This window comes from Carcharodon carcharias, chromosome 5, assembly GCF_017639515.1.
Source record: "Carcharodon carcharias isolate sCarCar2 chromosome 5, sCarCar2.pri, whole genome shotgun sequence".
NCBI classification, from domain to species: Eukaryota; Metazoa; Chordata; class Chondrichthyes; order Lamniformes; family Lamnidae; genus Carcharodon; species Carcharodon carcharias.
The window spans coordinates 38,889,025-38,906,999 of NC_054471.1; the positions used below are offsets into that span (position 1 = coordinate 38,889,025).

The 17,975-nt window shown below is 41.2% G+C and overlaps 1 protein-coding gene across 4 annotated transcripts in view; it reads left to right on the forward strand.

The window, feature by feature from the left end:
• anapc1 (anaphase promoting complex subunit 1) overlaps positions 1 to 17,975 on the forward strand; it is a 216,889-nt gene that overhangs the window by 41,462 nt on the left and 157,452 nt on the right. For all 4 annotated transcript variants that reach the window (XM_041188482.1, XM_041188480.1, XM_041188483.1 and 1 more), the window contains 7 exons: positions 690 to 830; positions 2,515 to 2,575; positions 2,760 to 2,947; positions 10,099 to 10,173; positions 12,340 to 12,605; positions 14,329 to 14,420; positions 17,335 to 17,483. In XM_041188482.1, the coding sequence (XP_041044416.1) occupies positions 690 to 830; positions 2,515 to 2,575; positions 2,760 to 2,947; positions 10,099 to 10,173; positions 12,340 to 12,605; positions 14,329 to 14,420; positions 17,335 to 17,483 (972 nt within the window). The remainder of the gene's footprint in view (positions 1 to 689; positions 831 to 2,514; positions 2,576 to 2,759; positions 2,948 to 10,098; positions 10,174 to 12,339; positions 12,606 to 14,328; positions 14,421 to 17,334; positions 17,484 to 17,975) is intronic.

The window sequence follows — 17,975 nt, forward strand, 5'->3', positions numbered from 1 at the left end:
CAATGGCCCGTATTTCTGTTCGCTTCAGCATGCTAAGAGGTTAGATGACTGACATAATTTTGTAGTTATACCAACAATTTAATGTTGATGACTCCAGAACGCTTTGCACAGTGATAAGGTGTCTATAAAGCAGCGTTTAACACAGTACAGTAGTACTTTAATAACAACTTAGATCTATTTAGTGTCTTTAATGTAATGAAAGTCCCAGGAGCACTATAAAACTAAGTGTGACACCAAGCCACATAGGGAGATACCAGGTCAGGTGACCAAAAGCTTGGTTGAAGAGAGAGGTTTTAAGGAGTACCTTAAAGGAGGAAAGCAAGGTGGAGGGATGTATGGAGGAAATTCCAGAGCATGGGGCCTAAGCAACTGACGGCGCTGCCGCCAGTAATAGAGCAATTATAATTGGGAGTGCACAAGAGGCCAGAATCAGAGCAGACCAGATATCTCGGATGTTTAACGTAAAAAAATCTGGTTTTTCAAATGGGAGCTCCGCAAGTTTCCCTGATGTCAGGTTTTGTGGTAATACTGTTTCTAGGTGGTGAGCGTTCCTTAGACTACTTGATAGCAAGATACTTTTCTGAGGGACAATTGACACTTTGCAAGTCATGTTTAAGGCCAAGTAGTCAATAGCAGAGTTTTGTGAGGATATAATTATTAATTGGAGTTTGCTTTTTTTTAATCCATAGGCTGTGTGGCCCTCCCCAGTCCCTGAGCTGAATGATTCCACAAAGATTCATGACTCGCTGTACATGGATGACTGCACTTTCCACCAGATTGGAACATACATTCACTCCCTGCGGGATCCTGTCCAAAATAGAGTTACCTTGGTATGTTGATGTTGTGGTAGCGTCGACAGTTTAGTTTCCAGCAACAGTTGAGCTTGGGCCCTGCTTGGCTATGCTGAGCATTTTCTTATAACAACAAAGGTATTGGACATCTACAGTTGGAGGTACAATGGATAGTAATCTGGACTCTACTGCCCGTTGGGTTCGAGATCGTTATGTAACAGTGTTGTCCTTAAGTAATGCAATCAGTGCTGACTACCGGGGAAAGAGTAACTAATATTTTGCACAAAATAATCTAACTTAAAATGGTTTGAACATTTTTTTTTTCACTTTTATAAAGCCCACCTAATGTAGAAGTCAAGAAAATTTTACATTTATGTGATGCCTTTTGTGACTTCAGGGTGCCTCAAGTACTTCACAGCCAACGGCACACTTTTTTTATTGAAGTGTAGTCTGTGTTGTAATGTAGGAAGTGCAGCAACCAATTTGCTTACAGCAAGGTCCCACAAACAGCAATACGACACATGGCTAAATAAACTATGGCCCAGATCTTCCGTTTCCTAGATGGTTGTACCTCGGAGGATACGCTGGGGGCCCCCTTGGAAGTCACCATGTGCTGCCTACACAGGAATTGCCTGTGAAGTTTCAACTTCCTTTGGCAATTACTCTGCATCTGTAAGCCTCCAAAACTCTGATTTAAAGTTGGGGATTTCCAATGGTTCCGACTCTCCTATCGGAATAGCTACACAGGAAAAGTTAGAAAGATTAAAACCAGTTCCAACTCCTGAGTAACTAAAGGACTGACACCTCCGAGAGAGAGACCCCCCCCCCCCCCCCAAAACACACACACACACACACACACACACACACACACCATGGACCATCCAACTACCCCTGCACTCACAACTACCTCCCAACAGTCCCCACCCTTGTCTCCTGACAACCACGCCCCCCCCGTCCCGACAATCCCCCCTGCCCTCCCCGTCTACCTTCACTGCCCTCCCCCCCACGGACTATCTTCCCCAGCCTAACCTCCCGCCCCGCCAACCACCATCCCCAGGCCCGAGGCCAGCACCTGCCCCCTCTGCGGCCGACTAGCAACCCCAGCCCAACACTGCCCCTACTGACTACCCTCCCCACTGACTACACCCCCAGCTCACCCCCATGACTATCCTCCCAGCACCCTCTCCCCACTGACTAACTTCCCGACCCCCATGACAACCCGACTACCCCCCCGCAAATCCCTGTGTGCGAGAAATGTGGAGCTCCACTGTAGGGTCAGTAAATAGGAGCAGACTGGCAATCCGACGGTGATTGCCACTCCTTGGAAATTTGTCCTATTTCAGTGATATTGGTTGAGAGATAAATGATGGCCAGAACACTGGGGGGAGCTCCAATACATTTTGAATAGTGCTGTGGGGATTTTTTTTTTTGCAGCTGAGAGAACTAAGGGGATCTGGACATAACATCTCTTTTGAAAGAGGGCACATTCGACAATGCAGTATTCCATCAGTATTGCCCTACCCAGCCCCGATTTTGTGCTCAAGTCCCTGGGGTGAGACTTGAACGCACAACCTAACTCAGAAAAGAGAGTGCTACCACTGAGCCACGGCTGATATGCTGCATAAAGGCCAGCTTAAACTGCTGTTTAATTTTTATTTGTTTTTATAAAATCTGTCTTGTGTGTGTCTTCCGATGTTGAGTGTTTTGTGATCTTTCTCCTCAGGAAATGAGTAACGGTAATTTAATTAGGATCACTACGCCCGAAATAACCAACTCTCAATTGGGTAAGGGCAAACCAATCTTAATATTCTTCAGTGAGAACACGATTAATTATGTATAAAAATCCCAAACCTGTAATTAGATTTTTGAAATGAATACAGTGTTATGCATTTTGGTGCTAAATATTTCATTGAATGTCATGGGGGAGGACTTATCAACAAAAACATTTTTTTGTTTAAATTCCAATAGTGAAAAAGTGCTTGCAAGCAATAAAATATATCCTCCCGAAAGAGGTTGCGGTACAAGTTTTGATCAAGTGGTACAATGCATACAATGCACCTGGAGGACCCAATTATCATTCAGAGTGGAACATGTTTGTGATCTGCCTCATGAACATGATGGGCTACAGCACAGACAGGCTCACATGGACACGCAATGTAAGTACATTTTAGAAATTTAAGCGGCTTTCATTGTGGAAAGGGGGACATATACTGAAAAACATACCTGTTTGATGCTGGATATTAATACAGTTTTTAAAAATGTTTACAAAAATCAGCAGAACCTGAATCTCCAGCATGCCCATTATTGATAACAAATTTGTCCTAAGTCAGGGGCTTGCAATTGAGGAGCCTGGATTGACAGAGTTGATTAGAAAATATGAAAAAATATTTCAATCTAAAACGTGACCTAGAAAGTTCATTTAAAAACCCATTTAGAGGGGATTTTGAGACTCTTGATGATCAGTTATGTATTACTCATAGGGACAGTCCCCATGACTGATATTTTCAATACATGACTCTTTCTAATTGATGACAAAGCATTTGTTCTCAAAATGTAAGAAGGGAGCAGCTGAGCAGCACTGCACACATCTGTCAGGATTGTCCTTTGGAATGATTGGTATCTCAAAGGCTCAAATCCTGATTACCTTCAGTTGTACTGATCAACATCATAGTCACGCTGTTTACTGTATAACTCCTTTACATAGGATATCCGGCACAGAAACAAGCCATTCAACCCCCAGTTCCACTCGAGCCCCCTCCCATTTTTCCCTCACCTACATCTACCATCATAACCATCTATTCCCTTTTCCCTCATATGCTTATATAGCTTTCCCTTAAGTGCACCACTGGAGTGGTTGAGGGCCATATATCACACATGCATTTAAGGGCCTCTAGTTATGCCCTTGCCCTCATGTGGGAAGCATTCTCTCCATTTCCACTCTATCAAAACCTTTGAATGCCTACTTAGTGCTGCCATGCACTTAAAATAACTGGTCATCCAGCACTAGCTACTACTTAAAACAGCTAAGCCTTTGGACAAAATTCCTGGGACAGAACCATTGTTACTAAATGGGATTTGACTAAGTAATAGAAAAAGGAGAGAAGGAAGAGCTTTCATTTTTATAATGCGTTCTATGACTCTCAGACATTCCAAAGCGCTTTACTGCCAATTAAGTACTTTTGAAGTGTTGACAATATGTAGAAAGCTTAGCAGTCAAATTGCACACAGCAAGTTCCACAAATATCAATGTGACATGACCAGATCATCTGTTTTTTTTTAGTGATGTTGGTTGAGGGGGTAAATGTTGGCCAGGCACCTTCCCATTGTTCCTTTAAACAGTGGATCTTTTATATCCACCTTAGGAGGACAATGGGGAGGAGGCAACGGAAGAGGGAAAGAGCTGAATCGTGTCTGGCAACCATGAGCAGTGTAACTGGGGAATTGACAATAAGAATGAGACACGAGTGCTGACCGTTTCGGGTTGTTGGCCAATTGTATTCCACAGTACCAACACATTGCAATATGATGTATCAGAACACAACTTCCCTGCGTGCATTCAGCTCTGTCCTAACCCCACCCCCCCCAGTTCCGAGTTGGAAGCTTATGGGTTCGAGCCCCACTCTGAGATAATAACAGCTTACATTTATACAGCACCTTTAACATAGTAAAACATCCCAAGGTACTTGGAGATTGGGTATATAATCTATCTTTGCACCAGTGCAGTAATGAGGGAGCGTTGCTTTTCAAAGGCAACGTTCGGGCAAGATCATAAATCATGGCCCCAACTGCCTGTTGAGTGGAAATTACTCTAACCTGTAGCACTATTGGAAGAAAAACAATCTGACTCCTTGGCCAACATTCTTCTCTCGACTAAACTCTACTAGAACCATATGAAATAGCCATTTATCTCATTACTGCCTATGGAATCCTCCTTTTCTGTGCAAGGTGCACGCCATTTGCCTAAATAATTGCTTTTGTTTGTATGGGCAACACTTTGATACATTTTGGAGCCATGTACAAGTACTCTATAAATGCAAGTCTTTCTTTTCCAAATTGTGCCACTTGCTGAGCCCTTCATTTTCCACCAGAACTGAAGTTCCATTGTCTTTGAAGGGAGTGAAGGAACTGACATTTTTTTCCCTGAGGTGGAAGGAAGAGGAAAGAAAAGCCTAATTTCTGTTCTACGTCCAGCCTTCCTGAGGCCCAGTCGAGCACTGTTATGATAGGTCTGGGATCATTTCACTAAAAAGATTTACTCTTCTGCACTTACTCTACTCTTAGATAAGGATAATGCAAAATACAGTTAAATTGAACTTTAATCACTAACATTAAAAAATGATGCACTTTTGTTAAGGTAAATAGGGAAAAACTATATCTGCTGGTCAGTGAGTTGCCAATGACAGGATATATATTTAAGACCTTTGGAAGGAAGGGAGATGTTGGGAGAAACTTGTTTGAGCTGGGTTGTTAAGCATGGAATAGTCCATGAGAAGTAGCACTGGAAGTTAGTAAAACGAGTTGGGTAAAGAAAAATTTTAGAGCATCTGGGAAGGCAGGGAAATTCAACTAAGTGGAATAACTATTAGAGCGCTGCTACAGGCATATTGGGTTGAATGACATTCTTCTCTGTTTGAAATTCCAAAATGATATAACAAGCACGTAAAAAACAAAACTGGGCTATTTATTGAAAGCTTTTCTGATCATGTTTGTCTATGCAACAGCATAAACTTGTATCAATATGAAAAATTGTGCACGTGTAGTACTGTCTACAAATATAAGTCTTTATTGGTACATTTCCCAGAATATGTTAAATGAGGAAAAATAATTTGCTTCTGTGGAGTTCCTCACATAATGTTAAAGTAACCGAATCATAGGATGGTTGCAACACACAAGGAGGCCATTTGGCCAGTTGTTTCTGTGCCAGCTCTCTGCAAAAGCAGTTTAAATAGTGCCACACTGTTGCCTTTTCCTTAAAGCCCCTACAACTTTTTCCTTTTCGGGTAATGATCCAATTCTCTTTTGAAAGCCATGATGAAATCTGCCTCCACCACACTGAGTGCATTCTAGATCCTAACCACTCGCTGAGTAAACAATGTCTTTCCTCATTTTACCTTGTATCGCTGTTGCTTTGCCAATCACATTAAATTGGTGTCCTCTGGGTCTTGATCCTTCAACCAATAAGAACATAAGAAATTTGAGCAGGAGAAGACCATTCCTCCATTGAGCCTGCTCTGTCTTTCAACGTGATCATGGTTGATCTTGGGCTGCCACTCTCCATATTCCTTGATCCCATGAGAGATCAAAAATCTGTCACTCAGCCTTAAATAGACCCAATAGTGTGCATCTACAACCCCCTGAGATAGAGTTGTGAATCCTTGGAATTCCCTAAATGAAGACATTTTTCTTCATCGCAGTCCCAAATGATCAGTCCTTATTCTGAAAGTGGCCCCTTGTTCTAGATTCCCCAGCCAGGGAAAACAATGTCTCAGTAACTGTCCTGTCAAGCCCTTTCATAATCTTGAATGCTTCAATAAGATCACCTTTCATTCTTCTAAACTCAAGGATATAGACCTAATTTACTCAGCCTCTCATCATAGGACAATCCTCTCATCCCAGACACCGACCTAGTGAACCATCACTGCTCTGCCTCCAATGCAAATATATCCTTCCTTAAATATGGAGAGCAAAACTGCATACAGTATTCCAGGTGTGCTGGCACCAAAGCCCTGTACAATTGTAGCAAGACTTTATTCTTACACTCCAATCCCTTCGCAATAAAGACTCTCAAGCCATTTGCCTTCCCAATTGTTTGCTGTATCTGCATGCTAAATTTTTGTGTTCCTTGTACAAGTACACCCATGTCTCTCTGAACATCAACGTTTACAAGTTTCACCCCTTTTTAAAAAGAAATTCTGCTTTTCTATTCTTGCAACCAAAGTGAATAGCCTCACATTTCCCCACATTATACTCCATCTGCCATTTTGTTGCCCACTCTCTTACCCTGTCTCTATCTTCTTGCAGTCTTAGTATCCTGCTCACAGCTTGCATTCCCACCTAGCTTTGTATTGTCAGCAACTTAGATATTTCTCTTTGTCTAAGTCATGAATATAGATTGTAAATAGTTGATGTCCCAAAACTGATCCTTGAGGCACTCCAGTAGTCACAGCATGCCAACTTGAAAATGGCCATTTATCCGCACTTTCTGCTTCCTGTCTGTTAACAAATCCTCTATCCATGCCAATATATCACCCCCAACTCCATAAGCCCTTATTTTGCGCATTAATCTTTTGTTTGGCACCTTATCAAATGCCTTTTAGAAATCCAAATACATTTACAGGCAGCCCTATATTTACCCTATTAGTTACATCCTCAAAAAAATCTCAAACTTGTCAAAAAAGGATTTCCCTTTCGTAAAACCATGTTGACTTGTTCTAATCATACTGTGCTTTTCTAACAGATTCTAGCACTTTCCTGATGACTGATGTCAGGCTAAATAGCCTGTAGTTCCCTGTTTTCTTTCTCCCTCCTTTCTTGAATAGCAGTGTTGAATTTGCTAACTTCCAATTAGCTGGGACCATTCCAGAATCTTGCAAATTTTGGAAGATCAATGCCACTTTCTCTGCAGATTTTAGAATCCTAGGATGTAGGTCATCAGGTCCTGGGGATTTTCCAATGCTTATTTACCGCCATAACTTTTAGCCTATTTATCCAATCAACCTCAGCCAGCTCCCCCCTCATACCTATGTAATTTTGCTTTGTTTAAATTAAAGATTCTTATTTGTGATTGGAGTATGCTGTTTACAAACTTAATGTTGAATTCAATTGTATTATAATCACTATTTCCCAGTGGATATGTCACTAGTACATTGCTAATTAACCCTGCCTCATTCCACAATACGAGATCTAAAATAGCATTACCCCTAGTTGGTTCCACACCAGATTGCTGCAAGAAACTGTCACAAAAGCATTCTACAAACTCACCTTCCATTCCTCCTTTGCTAATTAGATTGGTCCAATCTACATGAAGACAACTGTTACATTGCCTTTGTTACAAGCTCCAATAATTTATTGTTTATTGCTCTGTCCAACAGTATAACTACTGTTCGGGGGCCAATGAACTACTACTAACGTTTTCTGATCTCCACCCATAATGTTTCTAATTCCTGATTTTCTGAACTAAAATCCTTTCTCACAAATGTCCTTATGTTATCTTTTAATATCAGGGCTACCCTTTCTCCTTTTCCCATATGCCTGAAATGTTGGATATACTTTTGTATTGCCTCAGCTTTTATCTTTGAATTTCTAAACTTCCTTTCACCTGAGCACTCCTCCCTCTCTGTTAGTTTAAAGCTATTTTTCCTATTGGGACCATATTTGCTGGTGCACTCTTTTGTCTTGTATGCTCTGTGCCTTCCTGTCATACACTGGTTACCATTATCTGTGTTGCTACCCTGCAGTATTGCCTTGTCTTTTCTCTTCAACTTTCCAAATCTCCCCTCACATGAATTCTCTTTTTCTATTATCCCTCCCCCACCCCCATTATTTATTTTAAAGCCCTCTCTGCAGACCTAGTTATACCGGTCACCAGGACACTGGCCCTGGTACATTTCAAGTAAAGATTGTCCCAACAATACAGCTCCCTTTTACCCCAGTACTGGTGCCAGTTTCTCATGATCAAAACCCATTTCTCTCACACCAGTATTTAACCACACATTCCCTGAGCAGAACCTCTCACTTAGTCCAACCTACATCATTGGTACCCATGTGAACGACAACTGGATCCTTCTCTCCAGCACTGAGGGGATGTCCTTAACCTGATACTGAGCAAGTAACACAGCCTTTGGGGCTGACACTCTGAACTGCAGAGAACACTATCTATCCTTCTATCTTACTGTCCTTACTATGTTCCTTTTTATACCCTCTACTTGAATGTGGTGCGGTGTTCAGTTTGCTCATCCACCCTATAGAACCATAGAAAAGTTACAGCACAGAAGGAAGCCATTCGGCCCATCTTGTCCATGCCAACCCAAGGACACCCAGGTGCCCTTTCTAATCCTACCTTCCTGCACCCGGCCCATAGCCCTGCAGCTTACAGCACTTAAGGTGCAGTTCCAGATACTTTTTAAAAGAGTTTAGAGTTTCTGCCTCTACCACCAACTTGGGCAGCGAATTCCAGACACCCACTACCCTCTGCGTAAAAATGTTCTTCCTCATGTCCCCCCTACACCTTCTGCCACTTACCTTGAATCTATGTCCCCTGGCTCTAGAATTCTCCACCAAGGAAAACAATTTTATCCTGATTACTGTATCTATTCCCCTTTGGTCCCACCTCTTGTTCAAACAAGTTGCAAACCTCTTGATAGAAGCAAAGTACTACAGATGCTGGAAATCTGAAATAAAAACAGAAAATGCTGGAAAAACTCAGCATGTCTGGCAGCATTTGTGGAGAGAGAAACAGTTAACATTTCAAGTCCATATGACTCTTCAGATCTGTTGGACAATTGCAAGGGCTGTGGCTGCTCCATTGGATCAAAGTGGTGTCCTCCAGTACCCACATGCTGCAGCTGCAACACATCATCTATATTGTATTTTAATTAATTAATAAGGTTTCAAGTTTAGAAATATCACTTGAGTGTTACCTGTAGTTATATTAAGTAGTTTAACTAGTTAAGCTATAAATTTAATACAATACTTCTCCACAGTACCGGTTTAAACTCCTGCCTCCCTCCGTTTAGATGGATAAAATCTTAAGAGTCACCAACTAATTACCTACCTGCTCACCTAGTTAATGGCTTTGAAACCTCTGGTCCTTTGTCCTCAATGTCTCCACTTTGCTCCCACTCTGTGCAGTCGCAAAACCTATCTGCTATTATAGAGAGCTGGTGACTCTCACCCAAATTGCAACTGCTGCTTGTTGCAGTAATTAACACCTGTTCAGGCAGCTACTTTCAATTGATTGACAGATAGTTGCCTCTGCCAAACAGTTTCTGTTTCTGTTAAACTAGGTTTGTTATCTAGCTTGCAGTTTTGAAGTTCTAAGTCTGACTTTGACTGTCAATCTAAATTATAGCACCAAGTTCCCAAATTAGCACCTGTTCCTCGTCACACTCAGCCCTCATTGTCTCCACTCTGTGCTCCCACTCTCGAATGGAGACAGTTCCTCCCTATGTACTCTGTCAAGACCTGTAATGATTTTGAAATATCTCAAACTCCTGGGGTGTCATGACCATCAAACATCAAAGCAGTAATGGTGCTGTCATTTTTTTTAAAAAAGCCCAGCTGATAACATGTCCTTTAATTCACACAGCTTGATTTAGAAGGTTCACTGTCTCCTGTGATTGTTGCCAAAAAAGCCAGGCCTTCGGAAGTTGGTTCAGATGAGGTAAGGAAATTATTCCTTAAACGTTTCAACAGGAAACCATTGTAAACTATTGTTTTGCTGGGGAGAGATATTCTTATTGCATCTGAATGTTTGCACTTGAAGTGTGGAGTATCCTGGTGGTTTTGATACTGGGCTAGCAACCTAAAGGGCATAAGTTCAAATTCTGCCTCATGACAATCAATCTGGTTATTTGTGGTCTAGCACAGGATTGTCACAAGCACCCAACTGGTCAATTAATATCCTTCAGGAAAAGAAACTTTTACACAGTCTGCCCTATATGTCACTCCAGACCCACGCAATAATTGAATGTTAATGCAAGTTGAAATGGACAACAGAAGCTATCTTGCCAGTGTCCCAAGGACAAAGAAAGGTACCTAGATAAGTATAGATGAGGAAGCCCATTTTAGCTTATCCACCCAGGAACACCTACATCCAACTGTCCCTTGTATGATTTCAAAGGTTTTTGCCTCGCCAACCTATCTGGAGGCCCATTTCTAGTGCTGATCACTCTTGACATCAAATTGTCGTTGGAAATTCCTTTCGCTACTTTTTTGTGAATGGTGTTCTTCCTGCCTTTACACATCTTTATGCGGTTCTTTTTAGCATTCGTTCATGGGATGTGGGTGTTGCTGAGCGGGTCAGCATTTATTGCCCATCACTAGTTGCCTTGAGAATATGGTGGTGAGCTGCCTCCTTGAACTGCTGCAGTCCATGTGGAATTCCAGGATTTTGACCCAATGATAGTGAAGGAACTGGGATTTAGTTCCAAATCAGGATGGTGTCTGACTTGGAGGGGAACTTGCAGGTGGTGGTGTTCCCATGCATCTGCTGCCCATCTGCTTCTAGGTGGTAGACATGGCAGATTTGGAAGGTACTGTCTGTTGCCACTTTGTCAGTGGTGGAGGGACTGAATTTTGAAGGCGGTGGGTGGGGTGCCAATCAAGCCGGCTGCTTTGTCCTGGATGGTATTGAGCTTTGAGTGTTGGTGCACTCATCCAGTGGAGAGTATTCCATCACACTCCTGCCTTTAGCCATGTAGATGGTGGACTTGCTTTAGGGAGTCAGGAGGTGAATTACTGTCTGCAGAATTCCCAGCCTCTAACCTGCTCGTGTGGCCACAGTATTTATATGTTTGATCCAGTTCAGTTTCTAGTCAAAGGTAACCCCCAGGATGTTGATGGTGGGAAGGGGGCTGAAGGGAGGAATTTAGCAATGTCATTGCATGTCAAGAGGAGATGGTTAAATTCTCTCTTGTTGGAGATGATCACTGCCGGGTACTTATGCGGCGTAATGTTACTTGCCACTTATTCGCCCAAGCCTGAATATTGTCTAGGCCTTGCTGCATACGGACATGGACTGCTTCAGTATCTGAGGAATCGCAAATGGTGCTGAACATTGTGAGCATTCCCACTTATGATGGAGGAAAGGTCATTGATGAAATGGCTATTGTGAGAGTCTCACAGTCCCTCTAGTTGCTGACCATGCAGCCGCACAATTGCAAGACACCTTCTCCCTTGAAAAAGAACAGTAGCTTCGCATAAGAAAATGCTCTTGTACATTTAACATCAGTGGCTCCTGTTCAATCACTGGTCATCATCCTGGCCACGCTTGCACTGAATTAAAGTGATAAGTTAAGCCTATTGCACAAGATGCATATTGACACAACTATGAAGCATGTTGGCTGGAGCGTAACGTTTGCTTCAGTATATTCAACTCTTAGTTGTTTGGTAATGCAGAACTTGAGTATTGCTGAAAAAAAGAGACATTTTTGTCTAAGCTTTTCGTCTTGTACTCATTAGGACATTTCGCAAGAATACAAACCTAAGGGAAACAACAAATTTATACTGTATGAGAAGACAGTGCTGATTGGTTGGCAAGCTTCGACAAAAAGTCTCTTTTTTCAGAGATACTTGTATTCAACTCTGTATGAAAACCCATGGGTCACATTGTAGGAGCAACAAAATTGGCCATAGCAAAGGTAAATTTGCTATAGAAAATGCTGTTAGAAAAATTACATTCAAGTAATCATGCAAAGCCATGGTATCACCCCTAACCGCAGTTCTTGAGGAAAAAGACTGTTTTACCATTCATAATTTTATGTAAGAAAGTTGCAGAGCCTTATAATGCATACTAGACTTAATTAAAATGCTTTTTTTTATTTTTTAGGACTGGGAATACCTGCTTTCGTGTGACTATCATCATAATTTTGAGTCTCACCTTTTGGCCAGTGCCCTGCATTTAGACCCTTTAGAGGTGTTGCATCCCAAAGAAGAGATATTTCCAAACCTTGGCCTGGATTCAACAACTCTACTTTTCAGTCACATTCCTGCCATTTTCTTTGTGCTGCATTTGATCTATGAGGAGTTGAAACTGGATAACCTGATGAGGGAGGGTGCACGTTCACTTGTCATTCTTCTGTATCAGCTGGCAAGGTAACCACAAAAATGTCCCTTCAAAGAAGCCTGTGAGGACTGATTTATGTTGCTTTTGCATTGTGGCCAATAGACTTCCTTTTAATGTAAATTTCAGTATGGTGCTGGAAGAAATTACACTTGAACCAGTAAGCTTCAACTTGTTCCCATGTATTGTGTTTAATTTATTACCTCCGATCACTCCCACCACCAATGACAGAACTGTAACTGCGCCAAAACTTCATCATCGTCCTGGATTTGGGAGAAACTTGTTTTGAAATAATGCCTTGTCATACAAAATAGCAAGATAATTTAGGGTGAGGAAGGCCTATCCATCCCTCTTCGTTTAGCCATCAGAATTACCCTAAAATATCACCATTGTAGCACTCAGTTTTTTTTCCTCCCAATTATTCTATATTTTTTGCCTCCACTAGTCTTGAAGTCTATTTCAAATGTGGTTCGCTCTTTGTGAAGAGAAGCTTCCACGATATCAGACCTAAAATTGCCTTATACTTGTTGAATCTATGACCCCCCCCCCATTCTACTCTCCCAGTTGAATTTAAAGAATTTTGAGTTGACCTTTTTTCTTACTGTCCGCTATCTTATTGATTTCTGTATCCTTTTCCAATCTCCCAGACTTCGAAATCTCTGTGCTCCTCCAGTTCTGGCCTTGGGCATTGCCGATTTCCTTTGCCGCACCATTGATGGCACACCTTCTGCTGCCTAGGCCCTAAGCTCAGGAATTCATTCCCTAAACCTCTCCACCTCTATCTTTTTTCTCTTTGAAGTCACTCCTCAAGTCTTGCCTCCTTGTCGAAGCTTAACTGTCCTAATATCTCGATGTGGCTCAGTGTCAATTTTTGTTCGATAATGCTCCTGTGAAGCGCCATGGGATGTTTTACTACATTAAAGGTGGTATATAAATGCAAGTTGTTGTTGTAAGATTTCCTGTCAGAGACGACACATTTTCCAGTCTGAAATTCCTAATCTTCTCCTCTGTTTCTTTCCCTGTTATAACTCTGATCTTCAAAACTAGTGAATACCTCTGAGAAATGTTTCACAGCATTTTAAGACAAATGATGTTGTGAAATGCAGTCACGGCAGCCATTTGCACAGCAGAAGATAAACCAACAAGAAATGAGATGAATGGCTAGTTTTTTTTTAATAAGGAGTGTGGTCGAATAGCGTTAAAGGATCTTTAACATTTCCTGACCAGGCAGATGCGACAGCGGCTTGGTTTAACATCTCATATGAACAAAGGCATCTTTGACTGTGCAGCACTCCTTCAGTCCTGCACTGGGAGTGTTGGATCAGCTTTTGAGCCCAATTCCTAAAGCAGCTGCAGTTTTATAATTTATAACCAATAAAGGGCGAGTGCTCAAAACTGAACCTAGCTGACCCAATATTATTTCATCCCTCTTTTACCTGATCAGTACCAGGTTCAAAGTAACAATAACGAGATCATCCACTTTGTGTGCGTAAAGAGAACTGTGTAATTAAGGGTTTTGTATTAATTCATGAATGTAGTTAGAAAAATTGTATTAGTAAACAATGTTTCATGAAGTCACTATGTCCTGTCATGCATGTTACCTCAGTCTGTGTGAAAACCAGTTATTTTTTCATTCTTTGAATATAGCTTTTAAACCTCAGATAAAATTGCGTAAACCAAGTACCTTATTTCGATAGGGTCTCTTATATAACTCATTGAAAGTACTTCCATAATTTGGGTTGTTTCATCTGACAGAGATTTGAAGCTGGACATGTACATGGATTCTTACTGGAGGGACTACCCATTCTTGGTGAAGGCTTTGAAACAAACGTGTAAAATTGATCAAGGTAAGACTGTTTTTCATATTGGCTGAAATGTGGATTTCTTTTGTGCAGTTGAAATTGAAGTAATCTCTGCCCTGGTACTTCAATGTTTAACTATGGAGGGTTCTTCAGGCAGGGACCACTGAGGATGAACTGATCTTACTGTGTTGAGGCATGGATGCTACTGCATTGAAATCGGTCACAAAAATATTTAAACAAGTCTGTATAACACATAGTTACTTGCATATGTTATGTTTGGGTTTTGATTTCGGTATTGCGTCATACTACTCCAAGGAAGAAAAATATTGCAGAACTTCTACTTTTGGGGTCTGATGAAGCTAACTTCAGTAGCAGGATTGATGAAAGGTTAACAGATCATGTGATTTATATGGGCATTAATGTCAATTCAGGGGTTAAAAGTGTAAGAAAAGGGGAATGGGCTGACTGGATTGCTGTATGGCTAACCAGCATGGACTCAATGGGCCAAAGGGCCTCCTTCTGGCCCTTAATGACTCTGATTATAAAAGCAGACCTGCAGGTTGGTCAGAAAAGAATGGGATTGTGAGGGAAATTGAACTGTAAAGCAGGGACAATTTGCAAGTAACACAAATGGGAAGGAAGGGAAAAAATGTATGCCTTCTGACTCCAATTTGAGCCTGACGAAGGGATCCTGAAGCCCACAGGAAAAATCTAGCCCTCTAGTCAAAATATCCAGGGTTCATGTCCCACTCCAGAGACTTGAGGACATAATGTAGGCTAATACTTGAATTCAGTATTCAGGGAGTGCTGTACTGTTGGAAAGGCCATCTTTCAGATAACATGTTAAATCAGAAATGATCCCATGACCAGACTAATTCCTGGGTTGGCAGGATTATCTTATGAGGAGAGATTGAGGAGACTGGGCACATATTCTCTACAGTTTAGAGGAATGAGAGGTGATCTTATTGAAACATACAATTCTTACAGGGCTTGACAGGGTAGATACAGGAAGGATGTTTCCCCTGGCTGTGGGGTTCTAGAACTCAGGGACACCGTCTCAGAATAAGAGGTAGGCCATTTAGGACTGGGTTGAGGAGGAATTTCTTTGCTCAGAGGGTGGTGAATCTGTGGAATTCTCAGAGGCTCAGTTATCGAGTATGTTCAAGACAGAGATTGATAGATTTCTAGATATTAAAGAAATCAAGGGACATGGGGATAGCGTAGATCAGCCATGATCTAGTTGAATGGTGGAGCAGGCTCAAGGGGCTGAATGGCTTCCTACTGCTCCTATGTTCCAATGGTATGAGGCAGTGAAACAATTTGAGAAAAGATGGATAATAAAGTAACTAATAATAGCATTTGAATCATTTTAAAGAAACAGTTTGTCTTGGTGTTACCTCCTGATGTCCTCTGTTATCTATGGTGTAGTGTAATGTATGAGAGCCTGTTAATTGAACATTTATTTATTTATTTATTGAGCATTATTTATCATGTTTTTCATCCCCTCCCCTCACCATTTGAAGATGTTGATTCTTTGCCATGGTTGCTTGTTGCCATCTGCTACTGTTGGAGTGGCAGGTAGTTGTTATGACACAGCAGTTGGTAAAGGCTGAGTTATTTAAAATCCCAGAGGGAAACTTTAAACATCTGTCATAACCTAAATTTTCAATTGGTATGTTTGAGATGCAGCTCTGAATTAAGAAATTCAACCCATTAAGCCTCAAGTGGATTTTTTAATATAAATTAAATTAAACATTTATTAATTTAACATCACATTTAAACACATAACTCATGTCTACAAATTACTACCATAACTTCTAAACAAATCCCCAAATTAATCACTCCCAGGTAATCTTCCCCAAGGCAACAATAACCCATAGACTTAAACAGATACCAAGCAAAGCACATTTTATCTTACAAATTCAAAATGAGATTCCTTTCCATTTGTTCCTTTGCAGACAGTGTGGTAAGGTTTGCAGGCTGCTTAGATATTACATGCCTTTGACTCACACACAAAACTCTTCTCTGTATATACCTAGCCTTCCTTTTGAATGCAAATTCTCATTGCATCACCAAGCCCTTTGAATTCTACCTCTTCTAACAATAAAACTCCTTTCAAAGTACCAACTTTATTAGTAATATAAACATATTGCTTGGCGTCTCCTAGCTAGGTGCAAGATTTCACCCCGCCTTTGAATGGTTTCTTTAACAAAATGCAAATGTACTCTTTACCTTACTGTTTAACATCTCAAAACTTTCTATCAAAGTACCCAGACTAGCTGGCTTTAATCTAATTAAGACACACACATTCACACCAACAGACACAGACCCTACTACAAGTCCAATTTAAAATAATTTCCAATAACATTATATACAATAATATCTTCATGACATAGTCATGAGCCCTGACAATGAGTAGTCATGAGTTCTGTAATCATATAGGTAGCACCACTGCACCTGTCCTCAGCCACAACATCCACACACTAATATACTTGCATTGAGTGTTGCATAATTGGAGGGAGATGACCAAAACACAGTTCCCTGACTTCTCCAAATTCTAAGATTGATTAATAATAATGTAAGTATTTCTACTGATATTGTGGGAATTTGTGTCCATTTGATGGTGACACTCAATTAGAGTTTTCTGCTGAGCTCACTCAGCCTTGGGTGAGATCAGCTAATGGCCCTGACTAGAATCTTCCTGGTCACTATGACTTAGCATTGCATGAGGCACTCCATTTATCCACAAGCGTGGGAGCTACAGCTAAAGCAACCTAATCTAACAGTGATTTTTCACTGACCAGGTACTCGCTGTGAATCTTAAGAAAAAAAACTTATTTTTGACAAGCGAATTTAAGTACACTGGATTCTGCAATTGCCACCAGGAGCTGGGTCTAAAAAGTAACTAATTACAAATCGAAAGCCATTAAGATTTTAAGATCTTGCTTCTTCAACACAGCACAGACAAGACTCATGCACCAGCCGCCTTTCCTCACTACTGAACCTCCAAGCATCTATCACTGGCTGAGTTCTTGTCTGAATGGTGATATCATGTCCCCTTTCCCTTACCTTCCTGGCATCTGTGAAAGAACAAAATTAATAGTGCAGGTAAGTCACCCTTTTACCCTACTATTTGATTGCTCAATATTTTTGGAGAAGTGACGGGGGAAATGTTGAGAGAGTTTAATTTTGCCATGGCATTCATGCTGATTGCATATTGCCATTGAACTGTCAACTTTTTTTCAGCAAGCCTGTATCTTGTTTCTTTTTTAAAATATTGCTAACAAATTGATTAAAAATTTCAATTCATTGTTGTTGATGCTCCTCTGTTTAATCTTCCTTCCAATAACATCCTCCCTGCTAATATGAAGTTGCCATATTAGGTACAGAGCCAACGGGTTCAATGCAAAATCCCTGGATCGCCAGCCATATGTTCTGAGATTCTGTGGGACTGGGGTCCAGGCTGAGATTCTGTGGGACTGGGGTCCAGGCTGAGATTCTGTGGGACTGGGGTCCAGGCTGGGATTCTGTGGGACTGGGGTCCAGGCTGAGATTCTGTGGGACTGGGGTCCAGGCTGAGATTCTGTGGGACTGGGGTCC